Genomic DNA, 18,866 nt, shown 5'->3' with positions numbered 1-18,866 from the left:
AGCACAGTGAACACTACGGGAATCAGAAAACACAGCTTGGCCGAGAGCATGCTGAACAAAAAAAGTATTTCATTTTCATCCCAAGCAATCTGCAGCCCTTAAAAAAAACTTTTTTGACATTTGTGATCGTTTAGCGAGGAGCGGTGCACCGCGTTAGCACAGGAGGCGCACTCTCAACGGTCTCGTTCCCCCCCCCCCCCCCCCCCGCTTTTGTTAAAACGCTCGATGTGGAAAGTTTACAATGTCTCTAGAAATAGTCGGGGCTGCTCGGCCTGGCGGGTCTCTTTCCCAGGAGGCAGCAACCAGACGTCACGAGAGCTGCCGTTCCTCAGCCCCATACAGGCAAACAAAGCGTGCTTGCGCAGATGACCAGCGGGTAGTAGCAGTAACTACCATAAATTGCCAAAGGCAGTCCAGCTTCAAGGAAGACACGGTCCTAATAACAGTTATCCCGGGTATATATATACACACACACCTTGGAGATGTACCCTACGCTATCTGACACACGTCTGAAGATTTGTTTGTGAGAAAATAATATTCTAAAGTTACGGTCAGATGCACTCTTCCGACACGTGTGGCATCACTCCCGTACTTTGTTGCGGTGACGTCACTGCGTCAACAAAGCTTCTCCGGTGCGTAGCTACGAGACGAGAGCTATCCACGCGCGTCGCGTCTTCTATTGGTGAGCGCGTGGGCAAGGCTGGCGCTTGGTTGTCCACTTGCTCGCCGTTGTGTTGACCGATACTGCCCCCCTTGTGTTGCCAGTGCCCCTGGAGGCCAAACAACAGGAATCGGACAATGGGAACAAGCGGCAGCGAGGGGAGAGGTTGGGGGGTGTAAAGGTGTTTTGGAAAGGGAAGGCTGCGTTTGGCTCTCGCGCCGCGCTTTCCGTTGAGCGGCAAGCGTGCGACCGTGCGACGTGCCTTTTGAAGTCTGGGGGGTCCCGTGGTTTGAGGGGGGCGTAGGTAACCGCCCCCCTCACACAAACTCCGGTCATTCTCGCAGCAGTGGCCTTTGGCTAACCATCGAACAGAAATGGTTACTGCATCGCGCGCTTTCAGTTGTGCTTCTGTGGCCGTCTGGAATGCTCTTCCGATATTATGAAGCTACTGGAGCTATGCACTTATAAATCATCTAGATTGAAAACTAATTTCTTTAGAACTACGTTTCTGTTTAGTTTGTTGTCCTTCCCGCGCACCTCAGATTAGCACGGTTGGCTACGTACAGTTCGAAAGAAGTTCAACGTACACACATAATGGAGAGCGGAGAGAATGATGCCAGGATTATGCTGTCCCCGGTAATAGGAGTTGGTTTAATTACAGATGTCAGCTTCTCATTGCTCAAACGAGCAATTAAGCATCGCCTGGTCAAGGCCTGTGATACCATCAGGAGGTTAGGGTTTTGGGTTGCTTTTCATGTTTTCAGGGTTCCAAAATGCGTTCTGTGACGAGCTTTGCAAATCCTTAAAAGACCTGGACAGTTCCATGATTGGGCTCCTCCGGTAGGCAAGGATGTGTTGGCTGGGTCATGTAACCACATGCCCAACAGCATTGGCACGGATTAGAGCCAAGATGGGCCGATTTGGTACACAGCAACTTTAAGTTGAGTGGACGTGCCAATGAGTGATGCCAATGGTGTCGAGATCGGCCTCTGTGGAGGAGGCCCTAATGGAACTTCTACGCTGGCTAGGTTCAGCAGTTTTTCTTGCTGTGGTTGTCCCACCTGATGACGATTGCTTGTTGCGATCGAAACGTCGTGATCTATTATTTTTATACCTACGTGACTTTACCGAAAGAACCAAAGAGTATGGATTCCTGCAGTCACGAAAGCTTCAAATCAAGCATAAACATTCAAGCTGGCCTGCCTATGAGCCAATCCCGGGTTTAACCAGGCTTGATTGTGTGAGGGGCTCACAAATCCTTGAACGATTTGGACACGGGCCCAAAGATGAGCTCCTCTGGCAGGCAAGGCTGCGTTGGCTGGGTCATGTAGCCCGCATACCCAACCATCGCATGCGCAAACAGCTTTTGTTTGACTGGATAGAGGGGGCTAAACAGGCACGGCATGGGCTAGAGAAGAAATGGACTGATGCGGTACAAGAGGATATGGAGCTGAATGGACTTGCCGATGACTGGTGCCTGAGGTGTCGAGATATACCTCTTTGGAGGAGGCTCATGAAGGATGCTCCTGAGCAGTTGGAGGTGGTCGCCCTCCTGCAACAACGGAGAGTGGAGGAGCAATGCTCACAACAGTGAGTGGAGTGCCGGGTGGCTAAAGCACAGCAAGTTGACACAGTCAGGAGTACAGGTGGTGCATCTGCCAGTCATTTCAATTGGTCAACCCATAACCTCGTTCCAGCGAGCATTCCACACTTCACGTGATCTGAAAGCGCACCGAGTCTGGCACAAGCACCGTGGTGACATCACCACCACATAGTGTTGAATGGCGGCTGTTGTTCTGTGTGCTTATGAGTTTTCAGCTATGTGTCTGTGTGTGCGTGCATGTGGCTCACACTCTATGCTGTTAATGAAAGGCACTGACTTGGATTCAGCTCTCCAGCCACGTAATACACATTAGTGACAAGAGCGATCTGAACTTGCACTCGGTCACGGCTCGCATCAGGCCCAGCCGTCAGTGAATATCTGGTGTGTGGTATGCAAACATCAGCGCTGGGGATACAAAGGCAGCCGGGCGTGGCGATGGCCACACCGTTGCTCCGTGTGTCATGCCGTTATTCAAGACTGTTTGCTCACACGCTCTTTCCTATGGCCCATAAAGATCAACGGAGGCTCTGCGTGTTTGTGTTTGAAAACACACTCGGCAGAAGAGAGGTGGTCGGGTTGATGTGGAGGGGGGGGTGGGAAATTTCCCCGGAGAGCGATGTCACAACAATTATTTCCGGGAGGAAGCACGGGCGGTGGGGGTGGAGGCACCCGGAGGCCTTTAAATACTCGACGTGACGCAGAGAATGCCGCATTTCCTGTGCACCTGAAGTCCAGCGCCTGCCCCCCACCCCCACCCACCACATTCAGCCCCACCACTGCCCCCACCGACACCCCACCGCCACTGCCACCATTTGTCCCCATCCCCGCCACTACCGCCACTCCCTATCCACACGACCACCACCGCCACCCCCTGTTTCCACAGCCACCCCATCCCCACCGCTACCACCACCAACTCTGCCCTTCCCCACCGCTAACCACCACTCGCCATCTTCACCACCAACGCTGTCCATCCCAATCTCCACCGCCACCACTCCCCAGTCTCACTGCCACCACCACCCCCTGTCCCCACTGCCATCTCCACTGCCACCATCGCTATCACCCTCTATCTCCATTGCCATCCCCATCCCCACGGTCACCACCACCAACTCTCCCCGTCCCCACTGCCACAATCACCACACATCCCCCACACCACCACCACCACCACTCCTCACCACCACGACCACCTCTGCCCATCGCCACCACCCACTCCCCACCGCTACCACCATCCATTCCTCACCGTTACCACCGTCACCACCGCCCATTCCCGCCGTGCGACACCGACCACCTCCCATGAGGCATGGAGAGGCATCACGTGCCCCCCAACAAGTCACTGCTGACGACAGCGAAGGGGGGGTTCCTGTGCTGCGAACGTGCGGACAATTTTCCAGGACCGGGGCCCCTAGGACCCGGGGCCCTGGAATCCAGCGGCCGGGAGAAAATGTCTCTGCCTCCTGCTGCTGTTGCTGCTGCTCGTGGTGGAAATGGGTTTGACTGTGCAGTGACGTCACGCGGAGATTAGCGTGGCTCTACGCGCGACGTTCAGTTGTGTCACGCGCCAAGCGTGTTGGCCGTGACGCACGGACCCTTGATTACTCTAATTCACACTCCGGGAAACAATTTATTTTATAGTTTAACAATAACAGATTTGTAAGAAAGCAGTTTTTGAATGTTTAAGTGGCTCAATCACAGAATTATGGGCATTTTGTTTGTTTCCTTCTTATGGCACTTGTCAACATGTCCTAAGTAAGCTTTACTCTTTATTCGTGTGTTTTTACACTCGTTCGTGTGCCTGATCTCATCGGATGTGGGAGGCTTCGGAGCTTTGAGCCCGGGTTGTGCTTGGATCGGCCACTTCCAGGGCTTGCCTCTTGTCGTCGGTGCGTGGCCATGGGCATGTTGTGAGGTGGCCATGCGAAGGCAGTACAGCGATGGGCTCAGTCTACAAATGAATCTTATGGCGGGACCCCGGGGTCCCGAATAAACGGAAGTCGAAATAGAGATTTATTTATTTATTTTTGGCGACTCCATCCCACTGCACACACAAACGCCACTACCCACCTGGCGTGGATCATTCTGTTGTCATGTCGTCCAAGCGCAGCGAGGACCCTAATCGTCAACAAAACTTTGCAACTTTGATTAGCGCAGCATGTAGAACTCGTCGAAAGGAGTAGATTTCCGTATCGTTCTCCCTCAACAGACATAAAATGACGTCGCAACGCAGTTAATGCGAGAGCCGGGGGCTTATGGGACCCCGAGGTTCCATATCGATTTGGTTTGCCTGAATGTCATCTCTTCGTGTGGGACTTTGAGTGCTCTCCCATTCTCGGAGTGACGGTGTTCTCCAGGTCACTCCAGTTTCTTCCCACTCCTCCACGGGCCACAGCAGACATTGGTAGCACCACCTAATTAAGATAGCAAAAACTTCAGTAGTACCGATCTATTTACACGGCTAATGAGAGTGAATTACTTGATAACCCCACTCGTTTCAAATTGTTATCGCACAATTCACTGTTATTGATCACGTAAAAAAATTGGAACCGGCTAAAATACTTGGTCTGGGCTCGTAAACTACGCTGCCAAATACTCGTTCATGAAATTGGCCAAATGTACAAATGTAGGACCCTCCTGATGACAGACTTTAATCTCCTGGAGGATTTTAGGGTCAATAATTGGCATTGTTAATTATCACTATTTTCTGTTTATTTTTGATCCCCTGTATTATTTGTCATGCTTTTTAGCAGAGTGCTCAACACACGGCCTTAGTTGGGCTTTTTTATTTTCGTTTTTGAACATTTCCACTGAACTCCAAAGCATCCTGAACAATCATGGTGGTGTAGGCAACTCGTGGTTACCCACAGCACAAACATAATTGTCTGTCGAAGTATGTCTCTTATTCTGAAGTTGGTAATAATTAACTGGCAACTTTGTACCCAAAGCACACCATGGGAAGGGGAGAGTACAGAACATGAATCAGAAAGGAAAGAGAAATGAGAACGAATCGGAAATAGGAAGAGCAACTGAGAAATGGCAGGAAAGATGAAGCTACTGAGGACCTCGACGCGGCACGGAGTCTGTTTTCACAGTTGGCGGTGGGTGAGGAGAGGGATTCATCGTGGGTGTAGTCGCACACGATTCAAGTGGTGTACGGGCGGGCCTGGGCTGATTTAGAGAGAGAGATGATGCATCTGCAGTCCATGTGCTGTGTGTGATGAGTGCGTGAAGGATGTTGTGTTATAAACTCCCTGATCATCTTCACTTGGTAAAGCACTTGAAGTTAAAATGATGTTTGGTTATTGAAGGGGCACTACAATACCATAATAATTACAGTGCAATTTTAGCCAGGAAAGCCTTGCTTAACTTCGCCAATCATTTTCAGAACAAAGTCTTTGGTTTATCACCACTTATCTGTGGATTATTTTTTTATCTTTAGGTAGTTTTAAAATATTTTTTGTGATTTTTCAGATTCCCCCCAATTATTTCCAGTTGGCAGACAAACAACAACTTTTGCCATCGCACCCTCTTGTTCTGCGGGGTCAGTTCCACAAGGCAATTCAGATTCGCCGCCAGCAGTGCGAGGCGGCACGCACTAACTCGTAGAACGTCCCCGTCGCGTTCTCCCGTAACACGGCGAGAACTGGTAACCGTGGCTGCATTCCTCGTAGCCCACCCACGTTTCACATTTGGATCGGAGGTCTGGGCCTAAACATGCAAACAGGAAGAATCAGATTTTATGTTAAGAGCCTTGGGTTTTTGGGTTTAGTGCGTGTGTGTGTGTTTAGCATGTGTGTTTTTAGCGTGTGTGGTGAGAGGTAGTGTGCTACGAACCCGGCGGCCCGAGTTCAATTCCCACTCGTGATCAACACCATTGACGACTAGTCCTGGACCTCCCCTAGGTCGACTCGGCCTCAAATTAATACGTAGTGCGGTGTGTAAAAATCATCGCCACTGGGGAGAAAAAAAGGCGGCCGAGCGTGGTGCTGGCCACCCACCCCCCTGTGTATCGTACCGCCCTTCATCGGTGCTCGCGAACAGCACTTACCCCAACAGTCTGTTAAGGCTATACGGGGGATCTTTGTCTTCGCGCGTGTGTGTGTAGCATTCCCTGGGAATGTCTTGTAGGGCTACTGCTGCCACTGCTGCTGTTGTGTTTTTTGTAAGCACAGGATGTGCACATGTTACTTTTTTGGTTACAAAAAAAGCATGTATTGTCTTATTATGTTAACCCTTCCGTCACTGAAATACCCGGTTGTTTTTCTTTGTCATGTCACTCGAAAAAATATATTTAAACTGCATAGAATACCGATGGTGTGTGTATTCAGGTTAGCAGTTTGGGAATAGAGTCCCAAGTTGGTTAATAACCCCACCCTCTACGCGGCACAAACAGGGAGCACTGCGTAGCCTTAGAATAGAACATCTATATTAGGTGACGTTTTGGTCACTGGCCCTTCTTTTGTAGCAAACTCCTTACACTCAATTAGGAGAGGATGAAACTACTTTAGCACTTGGCCCGTAACAATTCACCCCCTCCAACTGTTCGATACATTATTGCAATTTGGCATCGCAATTCGATATAAGAATCAAATCAATGTTTTTCTCACCTCTTGTGTCATCTATTATTATGCTTTCCTCCGATTTCCTTCCCCCGCACTGCGCTTAGCACGGTTGGCTATGTACGGTGCAAAAGAAGTTCAACATACATACTTCCCGTTAGCTTCATTGTACAATTGGCATTTAATCAGTAGGCATGTTGCCATTTGCCACACGGCAATCCTACAAATTCTTCACGACTCAGGACTGAGATTTTTTTACGATGTTTTGTCTTTAACGATTTTTAGTATATCCAAGTTTTTTGAGTCTCGTTTATTAGCGTAATGTAATATTCGTAGATAATTTAACTTTTAGTGTCAGTGCATCCAAAAATTATACATTCTTACACGTGCGATTCAGTTGCATATAACACGAGCTTTTTATGACGACACTCGTTTACCCAGGAAAGCCTCGCCAAATCTCAAGACTGTGAAGCCAAGGCTTCACAGTGGGGGGACGCTGATTGTTATTTAGATTCCGATTGAGTACAGATGCATCATTACACCCCTAATAATTAATTGGCACACATTGTAAACAATGAATGTCTGCTCGCTGGTTCGGTGCGCATGTCGCGAGTAGTTTTAACGGATTCATTGCTGCATACCTTGAGTACGATTCACTTTGATTGGGGCGCCACGGTAGCGATATGTTATCTGCCTCGCCCGGTTTACAGGAGGTCGTGGGTTCGATCCCGACCCCGATGCCTGTATATTTGGAGTTTGCATGTTCTCCCCGTGGTCGTGTGGATTTTTCTCCGGGTCCTTTGGTTTTTCCCTCCAAATTTAGAAGCTTGTTAGAGAATTTGGCTGCTATAAATTTCCACATGATAATAAGCCACTTCATTGGGCTATCATGCTTGGCCAGGTCGATTCTGAAAAAGAGCTCTACAGCTCAGTGGGCCTTAACTGGTAAAATGAAAAACAGTTTAGATTCAGGTTGTTCACTGCGCACGTGGTGGGGCTTGCAGCACAGATGTGGGAGCCCGCAATCCAAACACCGCTTCTCATCGTCACTGGTTTGGTACTGTGACATGGGCATTGGCCACCCTGAAAGAGACCCAGCCCAGGGCTCGAACCCAGTTTATTCAGAGATACTGGCCCAAGGCTTGTGATGCAAGCAGAGCATTAACTCTCCATGACACACCGTCTCTTCTTTTGGGTACAACGCTCAAGGCGGTATGCGAAATGCAAAAAGTACTGAAGGTCATTTTACCGTATCAGCAACCTCGGTGTCATCGTTAAGTGCACGTCATCGCTGTCATCATCACCGTCATTATCGTCGTCATCACCGTCATCGCCGTGCATGCATCAGAATTTGGGTAAGCACAGTTTGACCAACAGAGGCTTACGCATACAGGAAGAGACAATTTACTAATGCAGGGGTGATTACTAAAATCGGTTCACGACATCAGCAGACACTGACCTAGTCTACAAGTGCAATGATTATGGTTGTTTGGGCGCAGGGGGGGGAGGGATAATCGCTGCGCCAAAAACCCAAGTCAGATCCTGGAGTCAAATCCCCTGCAGTGTATCTGGTGGACAGTGCTCCGTCAATAACAATTCTAACAGGTCGGTGCGTCTCGTAAAATACTGTGTTCCAAAAAAGCACTCCAGACTCAGCGGTGCTGGCTGTACAAACCCCGCGACCGAAAGGCAGCGATCGTTCATCGTGGAGAGCCCCGGGGTGTGTGGAGGACTGTGGAATGAGCGGAGTAGCGAGAAGCTACTAGCAGACTCCACGCGCGTGAACCGCAGTAGGCCGAAGCTCAAGCTTGTGAGCCATGTGTCCATCCAGTCACTGCATCGGCCACTTTGTTATAACCTGTGCACCTTTACATCTATGCGACAATATAGTTGAGTTTTTAGTTCATTTTGTTTCCCCGAGAACTCTCGAGGGGAGCAGGATGCATCTCATCTGAAAAGTGATTTGACTCACCAAAATGACAAAAGCAAAACAAAGTAAATATAAACATCGCAGAAGCAACTGTGCCACAAGAGGAATCTCAAACATCTCCCAAACATTACATTGGTGCTAAATAATATCTTCCCTGTAGCGCAAGTCAGCTTGGACAGATAATTTTCTGACTGATCGTAGTACAATTAATTTTCAAGATTGTGTTCCACTGGTGAGCCTTGAGGCATGTAGATACTTGACGTGATTTCGGTTTTTTTTTAGTCATGGTGTTCTTCCCACAGACGCACACCGGTTCCCTCTCGGCAATCTACTTCTGTTTACTCAAACACATTCACAATGTCCACCTCATCTGTCTTCGCTCTCCCGTCACCCTGCATTACTGCTCACGGTAGAACTCTCAACAGCGCCACTCACAACCCCTTCCTCCTCTCTGCACCGAGGAGCCAGGCCGTGGCCACTGCCAGCCGGAGCTTCTCTGTGGCAGCCCCCGCTGTCTGGAACGCGGCCATCATCATCATCATCATCATTGTTCCCACTGCTGCTGCGCATTCGCAGCAGCAGCGTTCAAGTCTCCACTGACTTTTAAAAAAACACTTAAAGGCTCCCACCTATCTCTTAAAAGTTCCACCAACTCTCTTGCCTGACTTTTGTGCAACACTGAGATTGGCCCCGTACCTCAGACTCCGTCACTTCCGTGAATTATTGCGTGCATTATAAACTGCTTTACTTTTATTTATATGACATGCCTGAACATGGCAAGCCCAACCTAGGGTATCCTTGGAAGGTGTCAGGGTCCCAGCCGAGACTTCCCCAGGCAAAGAGCGCTTTCTGTCTCGAGCTATCGTCACGCGATGGCTGTGAAACCCGGCATTCTATTTTCTTAACTATTTTTTATTTTACCAGATAAGGCCCACTGAGCTATATAGGTCTTTTTCAGAAGCGACCTGGCCACTAATGATAGCCCAATGAAGTGGCTTATCACGTGGAAATTTATAGCAGCCAAATACTCTCAACGCACGTTTCTAATTGTGGAGGGACAAAGTGGAGGACCCGGAGAAAAATTCACGTGACCACGGGGAGAACACACAAACTCCAAATTTATAGGCGTTCGGGTTGGGATCGAACCCACGTCCTCCTGTATACCAGGCGAGGTAGTTAACATCTGGCCACCACGGCACCATTCTGAGACGGGCACGCCGGCCCGCGAGACCGGCGGAGAAAGCGAACATCTACTGCCTGCATTGTCTGTTCTCTTTCACCCAGCGCTAACCTTTCACATCATCTCGCTAGGAATGAAAATCATACACACACACATGGAAAATCTTGTACGTGTGAGGAAGTGTTGTTTTTTTATGACTTCCAGTTCTTGCCGGGTCGCCCTGTGGGATACAGCACTCGAGGCACCTTTGTAAGGTCGCCAATACAGTGAGTGGCACCACTTTATAGCAGGCCGGCTTTGGTGCTTCTCTGCTCGCCACTGTCATAGTAATGTGGAATATCCACTACTAGTGTCAGGGAAATTATTGTAAATCAGCTCCATCCAAGGCCAGCATCGGGTGCTTTGGGTGGAGTTGATGGGCCTTGCAAAGATCATTGCGCAGCCGCCAGTAGATGGAAGTACATGAAGTAGGTTGCTCGCGAACACTGAATGTTTTCAATCATCTTCCCCATCATTTTTTATTTACAACCTTTTATAAATCCACTGCTGGATGAAAACCTCCCCAACACCGTGCGGGTCGTTGAAAGTGGATTTGGGGGGGAAGGCTGTACGAACCGGTTTAGATACCACTGATAGTCTTCGAGGCCGGGAATCAAATTCTGATTGCAGTGTTTGTAGCCCAGCGCACTAATTACTACACTGCAGCTCGCCTCGTTTGTCTGGCCACAGCCGGACGGCGCCGATGGAGCTTGCTGTAGTCCAGCACTGTGGAGAGAGGCGAGGGTTGGTGGGCCAATGTTGCGAAACTCGTTCTTGAGGGGGTCCCGATACCCTGGCTCCCCGGGAGAATGTGGTACAGCAAACTACGGACTGATATCATCTGTCCCTTCTTGATGGGATAGCTTTGTTGCCCCCTCGCATGCGCGGGTTTTTCTGTGGGTGCTCCAGTTTGCTCACACATATATATAAACACTCATTGGCTGAAAATATCTTACTCTATCATCGATCGCAGAACTTGGGAAATTGCTGGTAGCCGGCTCACCGCCTGGCTGCCTTGCAACTTTTGTCGGCGTTTCTTCAGCAATTGCGATCGGTGCAATTTGGACGAATGGCGCAGATGTATAAAACGAACAGTCAAATTCTCCATTACGTAACTTTCTTTTACGTGGACGTGAGCAAAGCCAGTATGGCTGTCTCGTGTTTTGCGGTCAAACACAGTCTCTGTCTCTCTTTCTCCGAGATTCCCACGTGGGGGAGGGGAGTGAGGGGAAGAGCCCCAAGGTGTCTAGGAGAGCCCCCCCCCCCCCACTCTCTCACAATACCCACACCGAGCATCCCCTCCCGTCGGCAGTTCCCCTCTTTAACACGGCCGCCTTTCTTGTGGGAAGAGTCCTGATTTAGCGCGCGGGCGGGCGGGCTGGCGGACGTGGCGGCAGGTGCAGTCCCCGTGGGGGGGGAGCCGGCTGGGAAGTTGTGCACGCGTCACCGCGCTCGTCACAGGGATTGGGAGCGGGCGGTGGCTCGCGAGAGACGGGATGCTGCTGGCTTGGGCCCTCACTGCTTGGGCGTACGGGCACACTTCTACCGTCCGGCACTTCGGAGGCGATGGTGGACATCTGTTTTCCGTGCTCGCAAAATAATGTACACGTCGACCGAGTATAGAAACATGCGTCTGGAGTATTTTAAGCCGCTTCCTTGAGCTGTAGTTTGTAGCCAGGTCGCTTCTGAGAAAGAGCTGCGTCGCTCAGTGGGCCTTTCCTGGTAAAATATTTTTTAAAAATCATTTATAGTTTTCTGCAACGGGCGACGACTGCGCTACTGGCGGGCAACGCCAATGCCCCAAAACGATCTTCCTCCACCGGGTTTTACGGTTAGAGAGGAGAAGGGGTGGGCGAGCGGCTGCAGCCGGCACGAATCCACGTTGGCACTGGTACCCGTGCGGTTCCTGGTCAACGATTCCAGACGGGAAGCAGTGCTCTCTCGGCTTGAAACAATGATGGCTATTCTTGTTTTTTTATTTTTTCTCTCGGCAACGAAAGTGTCGCTGGCGGGACGTTAATGAGATTGTGATGCGTGCCGCCCTTCTCCCGGAAAGAAAAAAAACAATCGCCACAACTCCCCCGTGCGCGCCACGCCGTTGCGTCGCTCGCGACTTCACGCTGGCAGCTGCTTCCGCGGCGCGTGAATTGAGGTCGCATAAGAGCGTTGCCTGCGAGCAAAGTCACCCGCAATGCCCCCCTTCGATCTCGTTTCCTCTCGCCAACTTGGCAGGCTGGGGGGCCTGCCGGCAGCACTCGGACGCGTGACCGCCGTGCACCGACGCCGTGGGGCTACGCGATGGACATCGGCAGCAGCAAGTGGCGCATCGTTGTGCTGAACTCATTGTCCCTCGCCTATCTGTCCTCCCTTCAGCCCGCTGGACCAGGGGGTGGCCCTCGTCCAGCGGTGTGCCGACTGAAGGGGCGCCCGTACTTGTAGCCCACGCGCAATGTGCGGGCCGCGTGTGACCCTCGCTGTCGGGGTCGGCGTGAGCCCTTGTGACCCCGCATCAAGCCGTTTCGAGAGAGTCTCTGAAATATCTCGCTTACTTAAATGTATGTTTTTTTATTTTGCGTAAACAAAAATAAAAAAATAATAATAACTTGGCACGAACACGACGGGGGGCAAGGGATCGTTGGGGACATTGTCACTGGTGCCAGCACGCACCTCGTTACCGCTTCCTTCGGTGCGCCACATCCCCCGGTGTTGTTGCAAATTCAATACCCCACTTCCCGCAATCCAACCGCTTTTACACCACACAACACAATCGGTGCTTGCAGAGCATCTCAAATTGCTATGCAATATGAGGTGCACCGAGCATCGCTGTAGGAAGCAACATTTGCGGGATGGAGAGGTCAATGAGGAGGAGGAAGAGAAGAGCAGAGCTATCGCGCTGTGCAAATAAATGTTATTGCCTCAGGCTTCGGTGATGTGGCTGGGCCAGGTTGTTGTCAGCGTTGCAGGCGCATCATTGGACGCTTGTCCTACCCCCCCCCCCCGCACCACTCCCGGTCCCCCCGCCGGCTCTTGATGTCACGATCAACAACTGACCGTGGTTCTCACGCCACAAGACACATTCCCGCCACTCTGCTCAAGAATTACTTGCATCCTGTTTTCTGCAAAAAGCTTGGCTTGTGCACACGTGCACGGACGAGCTTCATGGCCGGGAAACAGTGACCTGGTTTGTTGATCCCCCCCCATCCCACCCCGTATTTATATTTTGTAAAAAAAATTGTTGTTTGCTTTTCCCACCGGGAGATGCTGCTGCTGCTCTGGGTGTCATTTAGCAACACACGAGGGGGCAGCACCGGTGATGTCTGAGCAGTTCGCTGCCAGGAATCTCGCCGACCGGCGTGGCGAAGCATGGTCAATCAACTCCGCCTGGACCGGTGAGACTCGCACGAGGGCCTCTGCGTAGCAGTCGTTGACAGAGTTCCGCTAAGTCGTGTTGAGTTTTTAAACAAAGCATCAAACAAAGATCCCCCGTATAGCCTGCACAGATTGTTGGGGCAAGTGGTGTGAGCGAACACCTAATGAAGGCCGGGCACGGCTCACGAAGGGGGTGGGTGGCCAGCACCACACCCGGCCGCCATTGTCTCCCCAGTGGCGATGATTTCACACTGCGGCAGGTACTAATTTGAGGCTGAGTCGACCTAGGGGAGGCCCAGGACCGATTCAGATAATCGTCACTAGTGTTATCCGTGAGCAGGAATCCAACTTGGGTCACCGGGTTGGTAGCACAGCGTGCTAACCGCCATGCTATCGCTCCCCACAATCAGCCACCATCTTTCCACTGTTGGTTTCAGGTCTCTCAATTCCGGCGCCAGTCTCTCACAATGTGGCGATGCAACAATTTGCGTGGCACACGAGCTGATTTCATTACTCCATCTCCACGGCGACGTGCTCTCGGGGTGCGTTCTTGCGTTTGGCTGCCGCTCTGTCGACCACCGGGCAGCGTCCCATCTGGGCGAAGTGTCCTGCCCCAGTCAGTTTTTCCTCACGGTCAATGTGCCGTCGTGTGTATATCCTCTCATCCATGTTTTCCTCTCTATCATTGTAATGCAAAGCGTGCAGCGATCTACGCCTCTTTGGACGCTTTTGTTCAGTCTTTTTCAACATCCCATGTTTCTCAAATAATTCATAGCAAGTGCTCGTCGTCCATTTAAACTTTCTAAACCAAACTTTCTGAACTTGACTTTCTAAAATTTGAGAGCTGTGGGAGAAACGTTTCAAGTTGGTCTGTGCGACCGCCTTGTTTCAATCTTGACTTAAAGCTTTCGTGGCTGCAGGAATTCATCTTCTTTTGGTCTTTCGGTAAAGTCACATAGATAGGTTCAAAGAAAATAACCAAAAACTACGACGTTTCGATCGCACCACAAGCGGTCGTTGTGATGACGTCGTGATGACGACCGCTTGTGTTGCGATCGAAACGTCGTAGTTTTTTGTTATTTTCTTTGAACCGATCTACGTGACTTTACCGAAAAACCCAAAGAATACGCCTTGTTTTTGTTTTGCCTTTGTCTCGGTGCGGCGCGCTCACGTGCCGTGGCCAGGAGGCCTAGAATGCCGTGTTTCTGTTTACGTGTTCCACTTTGTGCCCTCGCTAGGGACCCCAGCATCAAAGAGAATAACATTTCTTGTTGTGGCTGCTGCAGTCGCGACTCCCAACAAGCGGTTGAGCAGCGATCAGAGAATCATTCGCGTTTGATTCCAATTATACATTTCAGCACAGACACATCGTCACTTCCATTGGCGTCCTTTGTAATGGAGCAATTAAACAGGAACCTCGTTTTGGTTTTTGAATACAGGTGCACGCGGAGAATACTGTGGATTTAATAGGGTAAGCAACTTCGAAGTTTTTAATAGGACATGGAAAGACAGCGCTGCCGATGTCATTTGGCAGAGTAGGTTGCGATGTCCGAGGCCTTTATACAACAAGTTGGCGGACAGCCGATTGTCGCCCGTGCAATGACCGTGTGGCCTGGCAGAAAGAAGGAGGTGATGGGGAGGAGAGGTGGTGGGGGCAGCTTTGCCGTGAGTGTGATCACCTCTTTGATGCTGAATTGCACGGGACCTTTTTGATATCTCCCCCTTGAGCGCTTTGGCTCATGGAAGGAAACAACGGTGCGTGGAGAAATTCCCACACACGGACGCACGCACGAGGGGGGGGGAACGGCGGGCGCCGGAATGCAGGGGCACATCGCCTCTACCTGAGCGGCAGCTTCGCCCGGCCACAAGGCGTCGTGATGCAGGGGGTCGTAGGTTCGATCCCAACCCTGATGCCTACTGTATATTTGGAGTTTGCATCTTCTCCCCGTGGTCGCGTAGATTGTTCTCTGGGTCCTCCAGTTTTTCCCTCCACACTGGAGCGAGCGCTAGAGGGTAGTTGGCCTACACCTCCACACTGGCCTGATGCCTTGGGAAGATGTGCACGTACCCACACTTTACCCCACCACGCACAACCTGCTGACTGGCTCACCGGTGTCACTCATTTTTACTGCCGGGTGTGGACAGAGAGGGGTTTTTTTAAAGAAACTTGCACCATTGGTTTAACTCCCGCGCCAGACGATGGAATTGGGCGCAATGCGCGGCTGTATCAGGAGTTGAGCTTTCACCCAAGTCGTAAAGTGACTCGTGCGCTGAACATTTGACTCAACGGCATCCCCGACTTGCGGATGATTTAAATTAAAATTACGCTCCCTCGAGCTGATTCGCGTGTGGGGGTTTTTTGTTTGCGTGCGCATAGCCAAACAATGTGGAGCATCGCAAAGGCGATTTGCGGCTCAGCCGTCGTATCAGGATGTGATCATTGCCCCCTAATTTTGCGAGTCTAAAAAAAGGCAGGTGGTGACTCAAGTGACCAGCGTGGCTCAGACGTCAGTGTCGTGTGTGCGATGCTCGCCCGTGGTGAAGCCAGGCTCTCGTTGTCGCTCGTCTCATGAACTTTGGCTAAAATGCTAAATAAAATCTATTATTGTAAAAAATACATGTATATTTTTCCATATTAATTTATATTACTATAATGCTTTTGATTATCTCATGAGACAATGCAAATGAACTTTGTAATGTTTGCAGATAGCAGTGCATCACCCTGTGCCAGAGATTGGCCACGATGGAAGAAGTCACAAAACCGCTTCCGAAGTCAATGCTGTCAGTCCCTTGACCCACACCGGAGTGTTTTGACTGTCGCACGCTGAACAATGTAACGCGTTTCATCATCAGACATGGAAATAAGCCAAATGAAAAAGTTAAAATATGATTTAGCATGGACTGAGACCACCAAATGTACACGTTGAAAGCCTCGTTTAATCACGAAATAATAATTTGCGTCGTGGACACAAATGATTAAATAAACAAATTAAAGTACAAATTAAACAAAGTAAATAAGGAGGACAGACAAGTGGATAGGGCACCACGATGGCTAGGAGATGTTGGCTCCCTCGCCTGGTATACAGGAGGTTGTGGGTTTGATCCCGACCCCGATGCCTGTATATTTGGAGTTTGCGTGTTCTCCCTGTGGTCGCGTGGATTTTTCTCCGTGGCCTCCAGTATTTCCCTCCACATTTAGAAACTTGCATTTTAGAGTATTTTTCTGCTATAAATGTCCACATGATAAGCCACTTTATTGAGCTATCATTAGTGGCCAGGTCGCTTCTGAGTTATGTAACTCAATGGGCCTTGGTAAAATAAACAAATACTCTAGTTTTATTCGTTTAGAAAAAAATTCACACATCCCATCAGTCGCACGGCCTGCTGCTGAGTACATAATTTGGGCAGCATTGGTTCAACGCACGCAAACGCTGAACCAGTTGCAACTTTCTGGTCTCATCAGCAGAGTTATATTTTCTTGAACCAATTTTGGCGAACTACCAGATGTTTGTAGGCAAGCGACCCCTCTCCTGTTAGATATGGGTCCTAGTTGGATGCAACATTGTGTAATGCATCACACTAAATAATTGTTACGAGTGACTAAAACCCAGAGTGGAATCCAGGATCTCGGTGCTGCCAGCATGAGCTCTCTGAGTCACCCAGCCACCCAATGAATTAGGATTTTTTTTTATCTCAAAGACCCGATGACTTTTTTTACGCAAGAGAAGAATATTTATTTGTTAATTTACTAGTTTCTAGCCGCGTCCTTTTTGTTGTCTGTGAGCTGCGTTTACAGTCTTTGTGCACCGTGTATTTCCGAGCTTCGTGTTTACACCATACGTGGTGTTGGTGTCATGTCCTGTTTGCCCGTGCGACCTCTTTCCATGGTGAAATATGCGTGCGTACGTGCGCGCGTGAGAATAAGCGCGCGCGCGCACGTGCGTGTGTGTGTGTGCGGGTGTGGGGAATAGCGACGCTGTGAACTCTGTGTGCACACGTTTGTGTGTAGGTCTTGCTTTTATGAGCAGCAGCAGTGTAGCGGTGAGCGTGCTGAGCTGCTAACCTGTCAACCCGAGTTGGATTCAAACTCACGGCCAATACAAGTGACGATTATCTGAATCGGTCCTGGGGTCAACTCTGCTTCAAATGAGTACCTGGTGTGATATGTAAACATCGTCACTGGAGAGACAAAGGCGGCCAGGTGTGATGCTGGCCGCCCACCCCCTCGTGTGCCGTTCTGGCCTTCATAGGTGCTCTCGAACAGCACTTGCCGCAACAGTCTGTTGAGGCTATATGGGGGATTTTTGTCTTTGTGTGTTCATCAGTGTTTTCATATGTGGGTGATTTTGTGCAAGCAGGCGGCCAGTTGTGGTGCTGGCCACCCACCCCCTCGTTTGCCTTTCCGGCCTTCATGGGCGCTGGCTCCTGGCACTTGCCCCAAAGGGTTGTTAAGGAGGGGATCTTTTTTTTTGTGTGCATGCGTGTAGCCAAGCTGGAGCGGTTCGAGGTGCCGGTCAAGGTGCGCCTGAGCCCCAACGCGTGGACCCCCGAGACCGGCCTCGTCACCGATGCGTTCAAGCTCAAGCGCAAGGAGATCAAGCGCTTCTTTGAGAAGGACATCGAGCGCATGTACGGCGGGAAGTGACCTCGCGGCGTTGCCCTGCTCTCCCCCCCGCCACGCGCCCCATTTCCCCTTCTCCCTCCCTTTGCTCTTCACCGCGGTTCGACGCAAACGTGGACGGATTTGTCAGTGGCTCAGACTGTCCGTTGGTAAGCCGGAATCATTTAATAAACCGTGCGATGCTTGGGGGCGGTTGGGGGGGTCGGTGGCGGGGAAGTTGGGGGCCAGTTGGAGGAGTCGTTGGGGGGGTGTTTGGGGGGCGGTTGTGGGAGCGGTTGTGCTCTTGTCGCCGTCTCTTCTCGGCATGCTCGAGCGACAGGGATGGTTCGCGGGGCTTGTCAAGGCCGTGTTGGAGCGGAACTCCGAGCCGGACGGGCACTCGCGTTTCCCCCATCTCCTCGTGACGGAGCGGCCATGTTCCGGCGCAGCGATTCGAAACTTTCTTGCGCTCACGATAATGCGTTTCGAATCGTGTGTGCAAGAATCGATTTATTTGAATGATTATAATGTTTAAGAATTCGATCAGAAGTGCAATTCGTATCCTGAACGCTACATTTAGGCTGTTGGAGAGAGGGAAGAAAAACTACAAAACGAGATGGAATGAAACAAGATGATAAGGAATCCGTTGTTTTACCACAATCCCATCGAATGCACTAGTAGACAAGTGTGGGCCGGGTTCATTCTCATAAGGACTCCTCAGCAAAGCGTGGTCACCAATGCTGCTCACTGCTGCCAAGTGTGCCGATGGGAAGCGTAGAGAACGTGGAGCCCCCCCCCCCGCAACGGGTGCTTCCACCGCCACTGCGTCGCGGCGGTCTCCTCCCGGCACTCGCGGCTCCGCCCGTCAAAACATCGCGGGGAAATTGGCCAAACATCCCAAATTGTGAGTTTCGTGACATGTTGAGTCACGAGA

General features: G+C 50.7%; 1 protein-coding gene across 1 annotated transcript in view; it reads left to right on the top strand.

Annotated features, from left to right (window-relative positions):
- Nucleotides 1-18,157, top strand: part of LOC133357576 (long-chain-fatty-acid--CoA ligase 4-like) — a 71,704-nt gene extending 53,547 nt beyond the window's left edge. The window contains 1 exon segment of the mRNA XM_061575564.1: nt 17,820-18,157. Within this exon segment, the coding sequence (XP_061431548.1) occupies nt 17,820-17,977 (158 nt within the window). The 3' untranslated portion in view covers nt 17,978-18,157.
- Nucleotides 18,158-18,866: the final 709 nt, after the last annotated feature.

Source organism: Lethenteron reissneri, chromosome 58, assembly GCF_015708825.2.
Source record: "Lethenteron reissneri isolate LAM-NWPU_2019-01 chromosome 58, ASM1570882v1, whole genome shotgun sequence".
In the NCBI taxonomy this organism is placed as follows: domain Eukaryota; kingdom Metazoa; phylum Chordata; class Hyperoartia; order Petromyzontiformes; family Petromyzontidae; genus Lethenteron; species Lethenteron reissneri.
The sequence above is the reverse complement of the archived record's forward strand: the minus strand, read 5'-3'. Positions and strand labels throughout refer to the sequence as shown.